This window comes from Borostomias antarcticus (genome assembly GCF_949987555.1).
Source record: "Borostomias antarcticus genome assembly, chromosome: 1".
Taxonomy (NCBI): Eukaryota; Metazoa; Chordata; class Actinopteri; order Stomiiformes; family Stomiidae; genus Borostomias; species Borostomias antarcticus.
The window spans coordinates 37,219,240-37,229,239 of NC_140234.1; the positions used below are offsets into that span (position 1 = coordinate 37,219,240).

General features: G+C 51.0%; 1 protein-coding gene across 1 annotated transcript in view; it reads right to left on the reverse strand.

Annotated features, from left to right (window-relative positions):
* Positions 1–10,000, reverse strand: part of phldb1b (pleckstrin homology-like domain, family B, member 1b) — a gene marked incomplete at its 5' end in the record, with an annotated part of 66,483 nt that overhangs the window by 12,700 nt on the left and 43,783 nt on the right. Inside the window, 4 exons of the mRNA XM_084444144.1 lie at positions 1,603–1,692; positions 1,853–1,963; positions 4,730–4,885; positions 8,452–8,580. Coding sequence (XP_084300270.1) covers positions 1,603–1,692; positions 1,853–1,963; positions 4,730–4,885; positions 8,452–8,580 — 486 coding nt within the window. The remainder of the gene's footprint in view (positions 1–1,602; positions 1,693–1,852; positions 1,964–4,729; positions 4,886–8,451; positions 8,581–10,000) is intronic.

The following is a 10,000-nucleotide window of genomic DNA, read 5'->3' on the forward strand; positions in this document are numbered from 1 at the left end:
TATTACAGAGGCATGTGAAATACCACAACAGGCCTATGCTCTCTATGTAAGCACAACTAGCGATTCATCAAGACAGATTGATGAAAACAACCGTTTCGCGGCAGAAAATAGATTTTTAAAAACTGCATTCTCGGTGCCCCCACCACCGCCATGACATGGATATACTGGCTCGCGCTGGATTTTACATTTCTTCTACATGCCTCCGAACTACACCAAAGTGATCTCGGTGAGTCAAACGTCTTATAATATGTCGTAAATAAGGTCCAGGTTGTCAAAAACGAGCATTGTCCTTTAACTAATTGCAAAAGGCCGCAATTAATGTGATTAATAATTTTGCTTTGAATTGAGTGTGCTAGGACTACACGGACGAATCACAGGCGCTTATGCTGTCTGACCAATCACATGCGTTCCCGCTGAGTGCGCTGTGCGCAACAATTTCACTGAGAAGACAGATGGCAGTAGGTCAAGACAAGTGTCACAAGACAAGAGTAGCCTACCCGCAGCCGTGAGTAGTGAAAAAATGAGTTAGTAGCAAGAAAGGGATCAACGTCCGTGATTTGGGAGCATTTTGGTTATTATATATGAATATTATATATTAAATATGAATCGCAATTATTAATCGCAATTACCATTTTGAAGCAAATAATCGCAATTATTATCTTTTGTCATAATCGTGCAGCCCTAAGTGATACTATAATGAGGCGTGTGGAAAGTGGGAGAAGGGGGCGGGGCATCATGCATTAGTCCGGTTACCTCCGTCGGGCTGCTGGGGTACACGCAACAGGAAGGGGAGGGGCGTAAGCAGGAGGAATTCTGGGAGGAGGGAACGTCCTCTAACGGGTCGGCCTCGCTGATACCAAGCACCTGTTTTAACAGGCACAGACACGGGTTCACTTCCTGTGTCAAGAGGTCACAGACGCCTGCGCCTTTCCAGCAGCGCGGTGTCTCAGGTGGGATCGTCATGGGTACCGCAGGTGGTTATGACAGGTGTTATACTGAACGTTGTTAAACACGCCACAGCAAACGGGTTCAAAGCAGGTGTTAACTCACACACACAAGCGCGCGCGCACACACACCACGATAAGCTTGGATCCCACATAGTTGATCTGAACTCTGAAACCCCTCTGATACCACATAGTCAACAGGCCAGCAGTACTGAGGGTCCAACACATGATCCATGTCTGTCATTCATACTGTCTACAGTACGTCATGCTGCATAAGAAGTCCCCCTGTGTACCGCCCAAACCCCGCCCCCCTCCTGCCCAAACCCCGCCCCCCTCCAGCCCCATCCTCCATCACTCCACATCTCTTCTAGCCCTCAGGAGCCCCCGCCCCCCCAACCCCCATGTCTGCTCTCTCCTCACCTCCTTCATCTCTCCCTCTCTCCCTCCCTCCCTGCCTCCCCCTCCTCCTCCTCTCTCCCTGCTCTCTCCTCCCCTCCTTCATCTCTCCCTCCCTCCCTCCCCCTCCTCCTCTCTCCCTGCTCTCTCCTCCCCTCCTTCATCTCTCCCTCCCTCCCTCCCCCTCCTCCTCTCTCCCTGCTCTATACTCACCTCCATCTCTCCCTCCCTCCCTCCTCCTCTCTCTCTGCTCTCTCCTCACCTCCTTCATGGTGCTGGGGGTCTTGGGGAAGCTCTTCCCCCCTGTCAGAGTCAGGTATCTCCTCTCCAGGGACGCCAGTCTCTCCTTCTCCTGCAGCAGAGAGAGAGAGAGGGAGAGGGAGAGAGAGAGAGAGAGAGAGAGAGAGAGAGGGAGAGAGAGAGGGTTATGGGCTGTGTGTGTGTGTGTGTGTGTGTGTGTGTGTGTGTGTGTGTGTGTGTGTGTGTGTGTGTGTGTGTGTGTGTGTGTGTACCTTGTGCAGCATCTGCAGGGTAATGTTGCGGTCCTTGGCCAGTCTGTCACACTCTTGTGAGGCCTGCAGGCCCAGCTGACTGGCCTGGCTCTCCAGAGCACACACCTTCTCCTGGGGAGGGGACAGCACTTCAGAAGGGCAGGACTGGACCCCAGCTTTGAAAGGGACTGGACCTTCAAATACCTCTTAAAACCATCTGGCCTGCTGTACTGTACTTTAGTGTACATGAACCTGGCTTTAGTCCTGAAGTAAACCTTGACAAACACCACAACACAGGTTTGCTCCAATACACAATACAAACAAGTGTGTGTGTGTGTGTGTGTGTGTGTGAGTGTGTATGGGGGGTGAAATGTGCCATTTCTTACCGCACGGAGCGAACTGAGCTGCATACGGAGCTGACAAACGTACGTGTTTACGTGAGTGAAATCCATTCGACTCCCATTGTATTTGATAGGAGGACTGACGTGACTCACGACATTTTGTCCTAGCGACGGCGGCGGCCTGAAGTAAGTCAGCAATGTGTGCATTGGTCGCGGCATTCGCGTGGCTCACGTTAGCTCCCGTAATTATGGCCCGTGTGGATTTGCTAACTGAGAAGACAAACCTGACGAACGTCGCTACTTGCCCACGCGTGGCATTGCGAACGTAGCTAACGTCGCTACTTGACCACGAGTGGTATTGCGAACGTAGCTAACGTCGCTACTTGTCCACTAGTGGTATTGAGGAACGTCGCCGTCACCATCATTAGGTTACTTAAGCTGCTAGTTCTCTTGTTAGCTCTGATATGGCTAGCCAGCCTCTGTCCAGTGAGATCAGTGATATGACAACTTAACTTAGATTATTGAGCCTAAATAATAGCAGGCTACTATCAGATAACCTGGTTAATATATGTTATTATTCCTACTATTGTGCTTACTGTGTGTTGCTGACAAGATAAATTATGTTATATTATTATTGCCACCGTCATTTGGCTTAGCTTATGTTCTACAGCCACGCCAAGTGCTGTGGTAGTAGCTAACTCACTGGTGTTATATTTATTTACATTGTCCCTGCATCCTGTCTAATATGTCTCCATCTGTGTTATGCACCATGGGCCGAAAGAAAATTCGTAGTATATTGTGAAGTAGGCTCCTTGGCAAAATAAATGTTTTTTGATCCTGATAGCCCAGTAGGCTTTCTGTCAGCCTCTTATGTCATAACCTGGCTCATATGGAATAATATGGTAGAAAAGTATTTGATTCAAATTAAGAATCAGATTTTTTTAACTAAAGAGTAACCTATACAAAATAAACAATAATTAAAAATATCAAAAATGCCTGCCACAAAACCAAAGGCCAAAAAGTGTATTGTTCAGTATGACTACTTGTCAACCATAGGGCTGTCAGGTCAGGAATTATCCTGAGCGTTCAAATTGATAGATTTCAACCGCGGTCTGCGTTTTACGCTGTTTTTTTATTATTTCGTTTTACACTACATTTTATCTATATCCTATGTGTGTAGCCTAGTTGTGGCCTATATTATTCGTTTTTATGTAACGAAATACATTAAATAAATGATGGTGTAGGAATGCAATGGTGCGCGCAGCACACAAACAGGCAAATCATTCGACATAGTAAAATAATAACAACAACAATAACAATTAGGCTACAGATATAAAGGGACCTAAAGGGCAAAGGCAATGTTTTCTGTGCACTAAAGTAAGCTTAGGCTAGGCCTAACACGTTATACATACTGTATATACCAGAAGTTTAGTGCCGTGCATTTATTAATCGGATAGCCTTTGTCTATAGGCGTATTTGACAGTCCTGGAAAAGGCCCTGATAGCCTACCAAAATGAAAAGAAAATCATTAGTGGCCGCTGTTGTCTGTATTTTGTTATTGTATTTTGTGGCCTGTGTGTAGTTGTAGCCATACTTATTATTCCTACAGTGAAGTAGGCTACACCACCAAACGCAAAACGCAAACGAGTCTGCTGCGCGAGAGCTGCATTCTTTGGTAGCCAGAAAGCGCGTCAGCAACCTGAAGCAGAGGAGCATCGAGTCATTTTTCGTTCCCAGTTAATGGACTTCAGGAACACAGACGTGTTGTGAGCATGTAGATTAGCCTAGACCTACTGTATTTGTTAAATAATAGCCTACAGCCTATAGGCCACGTTAGCCTACATCTGCTGTTTTAGAGACTTTCTTTTAGGCTACAATAGCCTAAGACACGACAACTTGTCTGTCATTTCATTTATTTATTTATTGATTATCATTTGCTCTAATTGTTCTAATGTTGGGTTGTTTTTAGGCTATACCATGTTGTTCTGCGAATACAGTAGCCTATCGATGCAGCATAAGCCTCATTTGAGAATAAAGTACTGTATTTGATCAAAGCACGCACTCAAGTGGAAATTCGGTTATTTTATTATAGGCTACTGTAGGTCTATTATGCTAGGCTATATGAGTTTAGTTGGCTATTTGATTGCAATTTTGATGCATTTTCACAAGTAATTAAGGGTATTTATTGGTCTATTATGAGTCTATATGAAACAAGTATACCACTTATTGAATTTGGTGCATTTTAACATATGTTCCAGTCATCCGGACATTTCAGATACGAACGACCTGCGGTCCCGTTGGGTTCGGATTAGTGGGGTCCTACTGTAGCACAAGTGCTCACGTAGCTACGTACGCGAATAGCACACGTGCTCAAGTAGCGACGTTAGCTACGTACGCGAATAGCACATGTGCTCAAGTACCCCCGGCCCTGACGAGCGTTTGCTGGGTTAGCTACGTTAGTGAATAGCACACGTGGTCACGTGGGGACGTTCGTCACGTGTGTCTGCTCAGTTAGCAAATAAGTGGCACTTTCCACCCCCCATATGTGTGTACGTACCTTCCTCTTGGCCACACTGCTGTGATACTCTGCTCTCTCCTGGAGGAGCTGCTGGCTGATGGTCTCTCTCTCCTCCTCCAAACTGCTCTCTCTCTCCAGCTGCTGGAACTCCAGGTCCTCAAACTGCTTGGTGCCCGACTCAAGCGCCTCTCCCTCCTGACACGCACACACACATGCGCACGCACACACACACGCGCACACAGACACACACACACACACACACACACACACACACACACACACACGCACACGCATGCACACGTTTATTCCAGATCCTTGCTGGAATACGGGAATATATGACTACAGCTATAGATCCCAGTCCCAAACATACCCCACTCAAACTATACCAGAACCAGAACCAGAACCAGAAGCAGTCCAGCAGGCAGGTAGCCAGGAGAACATGCCTCTGATGGTGCGGTAGACATTTGAAGATTGAAAATGTGTATGCTTGCTGAAATCAAGTTAATCAGTCTTTTTTCTTTTTCTTTTAAGTATTGGTTTTCCATCTGTGACTCAATGCGGCATTCACATCATGCCCTGAGAAATAAGCTACTGTATAAATGCAATCTGAAGGACAGGAACTCTTCAGAGTTTTTTGGCTTTGACTCTGAATGCAGCGTGGTCTCTCTTCTTGGGAGTAAACTGTAATAAAGACAGTTCTATACCTGAAGCCACAAAGAGCAGCAGTCCTCTCTCAGACACAGAGGGACAGGGACACCGAGGAGGACGGACATGGAGGACATACTGTCCTCCTCTGCTCACCATGGTGCACAAGACTATCAAACGTAAGAGAGAAAGGGAGAGAGAAAGAGAGGGAGAGAGAAAAAGAGGGAGAGATAGATAGGTACTGTAGACAGGGAGTGGAGATAGATGACAAAGGATATTTACAGATTTTGTGATTTGGGCGATTATTTGTGACTAAATTATTTAATTACTATGCTGCTGTTATATGTGTTCTTTGGCAGGTAAGATGAATCGTATGCCAATAAAGAAATTTGAATTTAATTGAAACTGAATTGATAGGGAGAGAGGGAGAGAGAGTGAGAGAGAGAGAGAGAGAGAGAGTGAGCAAGAGGGAATTAAAGAGAGAGTCAGAGAGAGAGATAGAGAGTGACAGAGAGAGAGGGAGCAAGGACGTGTCTCTCTGTCCTCTGCTGTCACTTCATACAGCTGGAGACACTGACGAGTCTGAAGGCCTCACATCACACATTTCCAGGACAAATGTGTGTGCGCGCGCACGCGTGTGCACCGTGTGTGTCATGTACTGTATGTGTGTGCATGTGTATACACTGTGTGTGTGTGTGTGTGTGTGTGTGTGTGTGTGTGTGTGCGCGCGCGCGCGCGCGCGCGTGTGTGCACCGCGTGCATGTGTTGTGTATGTGTGTGCATGTGTATAGTGTTTGAGTGTCTGTGTGTGTGCGCGCGTGTGTGTTAAAGGACACTTGAGATCCTCCAGCCTTTCTGAAGGGCTGCTTCAGTGCAGCAGATCCCAGCAGAGCCCCCGAGGGTGAGGGGCCCAGAGGGGGGGACAGAGGGGACAGAGCCCCCGAGGGTGAGGGGCCCAGAGGGGGGGACAGAAGGGACAGAGCCCCCGAGGGTGAGGGGCCCAGAGGGGGGGACGGGGGGGACAGAGCCCCCGAGGGTGAGGGGCCCAGAGGGGGGGACAGAGGGGACAGAGCCCCCGAGGGTGAGGGGCCCAGAGGGGGGGACAGAGGGGACAGAGCCCCCGAGGGTGAGGGGCCCAGAGGGGGGGACAGAGCCCCCGAGGGTGAGGGGCCCAGAGGGGGGGACAGAGCCCCCGAGGGTGAGGGGCCCAGAGGGGGGGACAGAGGGGACAGAGCCCCCGAGGGTGAGCGGCCCAGAGGGGGGGACAGAGGGGACAGAGCTCCCGAGGGTGAGCGGCCCAGAGGGGGGGACAGAGGGGACAGAGCCCCCGAGGGTGAGGGGCCCAGAGGGGGGGACAGAGGGGACAGAGCTCCCGAGGGTGAGGGGCCCAGAGGGGCGGACAGAGGGGACAGAGCTCCCGAGGGTGAGGGGCCCAGAGGGGGGGACAGAGGGGACAGAGCTCCCGAGGGTGAGGGGCCCAGAGGGGGGGACAGAAGGCCCAGAGCCCCCTAGGGTGAGGGGCCCAGAGGGGGGGACAGAGGGGACAGAGCTCCCGAGGGTGAGGGGCCCAGAGGGGGGGACAGAGGGGACAGAGCCCCTGAGGGTGAGGGGCCCAGAGGGGGGGACAAAGCCCCCCAGGGTGAGGGGCCCAGAGGGGGGGACAGAGCCCCCCAGGGTGAGGGGCCCCGAGGAGGGGACAGAGGGGACAGAGCCCCCAAGGGTGAGGGGCCCAGCGCAGCAGGGGGGACAGAGGGGACAGAGGCCTGATGGAGCCATGTGCAAAATGCTCCAACACTGGATGGACTGGATGTGGGCCTTGCATGACAAAATGCGATGGGTTTAATCTCAACCCACTGACTGAGGCATTAAAGCTACCTTAAGACCAGGCAAATACACGTCCATTCCCAGCACAGAGTTGGGAGCGAATGAGAGGAGAGCAGAGAGGAGGAGAGGAGGTGGGTTAGTGTCTATATTAATAGATTAGTTAGCTGTTAAAGAGTTATACGCCAGTCAGAATAAAGAGCCCTTTATCCACCAAAGGGACAACACACAACCACACAACTACAAACACACCCCAAAACACGAACAGAGAAACACACACACGCATTATGGTATGTGTGTGTGTGTAGAACCCATGCAGCATTCTCTTATGTGACGCAACGATGCAACACCACAGTCATCTGACAGCCGCCAGAGACAGGGGACAGGAGAGGGTGGAAGGGGGTCTGTGTGTTGGGAGGATCTGGGTGTTGGGAGGATCTGGGTGTTGGGGGTTCTGAGTGTTGGGGGGGTCTGGGTGTTTGGGGGTCTGTGTGTTGGGGGAGTCTGTGTGTTGGGAGGATCTGGTTGTTGGGGGGATCTGGGTGTTGGGGGATCTGGGTGTTGGGGGATCTGGGGGGTCTGGTTGTTGGGAGGATCTGGGTGTTGGGAGGATCTGGGTGTTGGGAGGATCTGGGTGTTGGGGGATCTGGGTGTTGGGGGTTCTGGGTGTTGGGAGGATCTGGGTGTTGGGGGTTCTGGGTGTTGGGGGTTCTGGGTGTTGGGGCTTCTGAGTGTTGGGAGGATCTGGGTGTTTGAGGATCTGGGTGTTGAGGGTTCTGAGTGTTGAGGGTTCTGAGTGTTGGGGGGGTCTGGGTGTTTGAGAATCTGGGTGTTGGGGGGGTCTGGGTGTTTGAGGATCTGGGTGTTGGGGGGTCTGGGTATTTGAGGATCTGGGTGTTGAGGGTTCTGAGTGTTGGGAGGATCTGGGTGTTGAGGGTTCTGGGTGTTGGGAGGATCTGGGTGTTGAGGGTTCTGGGTGTTGGGAGGATCTGGGTGTTGAGGGTTCTGGGTGTTGGGAGGATCTGGGTGTTGAGGGTTCTGAGTGTTGGGAGGATCTGGGTGTTGGGAGGATCTGGGTGTTGGGAGGATCTGGGTGTTGGGAGGATCTGGGTGTTGGGAGGATCTGGGTGTTGGGAGGATCTGGGTGTTGGGGGGTCTGGGTGTTGGGACGATCTGGGTGTTGGGGGGTCTGGGTGTTGGGAGGATCTAGGTGTTGGGGGTTCTGAGTGTTGGGGGGGTCCGGGTGTTGGGGTAGGTGGTGGCGTTGGTCCAGGGCTTCCTGGAGAGAGACCCACCCTCTTGAGCTGCTCCTGCAGCTGCTCCCTGAGGGACTCAGGACAGTTATGGAGCTGCCTCTGCAGCTCAGCCACGCCCTCCTGCTGACGCTCCAGCGCTCGACGCTCCGACTCCACGTTAGCCCTCTCCTAGGAAGACAACACACACCCACACGCACAAACACACACACACGGCCGGGAACACACACGTCATCCAGGAGGACAGACAGGAGGGAGGGAAGGAGGACGAGAACAGAGAGAGAGAGAGAGAGAGAGAGAGAGAGAGAAACACACTGCTCAAAATCCACGCCATGCAGGAGCGCTGATGTTAGAGAGATCACCGTGGGGGGGGGGGGGGGGGGGCAGAGGGGAGGGCTCTAGAATACTGTGACTTCATCACAAGGCTTCTAGAATCCTGAGACACCATCATTCTCATCATCATCCTCATCATCATTCTCAACTGAACAGCGTCAGCTGTCAAGAGTGAACAGACAACTCGGATCCCTGACATCAACACTGGCTAATACTGACCCTAACCCTCGCACTATCCCTAACCCTGACATCTCCTCACCAACACTAGCACTAACACTGTCCAACACTGGCTTTCAAACCCACTGGACTGAAACCCCACAGTAGGTGTTCTGTCCATCTGTGTGGCATCTGCAGCAAGTCCAGTTAGTTATGCCAGGTTTATAGCTACAGGTTTATAGCTATGGGAAGCGAGCATGAATGTACAAAGTCACATTCATGTCTCTGTGGGGTTTTATACAGTAACATTACCCAAACGACTACATACGCTACATACATGCACATACAATAAGCATAGCTAGCTCATGGTGTACAATAATAATACAATAATAATACAATATACAGTACATAAACATACAATGTTCAAAGCTACCCTTCCCTCCTTCCCTCCCTCCCTCTCTCTCCCTCCTTCCCTCCCTCTCTCTCCTTCCTTCCCTCCCTCCCTCCCTCTCTCTCTCCCTCCCTCCTTCCCTCCCTCTCTCCCTCCCTCCCTCTCTCTCTGTCTCTCTCTCCCTCCCTCTGTCTCTCTCTCTCCTCCTCCCCCTCTCCTCTCTCTCTGTGTAGAGTATAGAGCAGTAACAGGTCTAGGCAGGAATCAACATCTGCGCCAGGTGGAGGCGGCAGATTCTCTCGTCTCTAATGTGTTTGATTAGGAATGTTCTCCCAAACACCCTGTCTACACAGCACAGTAAGACCCAAAGACCCAGACACAACAGTGTGTGCTGCTAGCAACAAGTGTGTGTATATGTGTGTGTGTGTGTGTGTGTGCGTGTGAGGGAAGCAGAGAAAGGATTAGGGGTTAATTAACAGTGGTTAGTTTAGTAAAGCCGAGCTGAATCCCAGAGGAGGGGAAGAGAGAGAGACTCAGCAGAGAAGAACCAACATATCTGTCCAGTCTCTGACCCGCACGGCTCTGCACGTGGTTCTGGGCAGTTGTGAACGGTCACTCGGTTTTTCTGTTCAGTCCTAGACAGTTGGGCTCAGTTCTAGACGGTTCTAGACTGTTCCGCTGTCTGTCTGCAGTGCTTCATCACACTCTCCA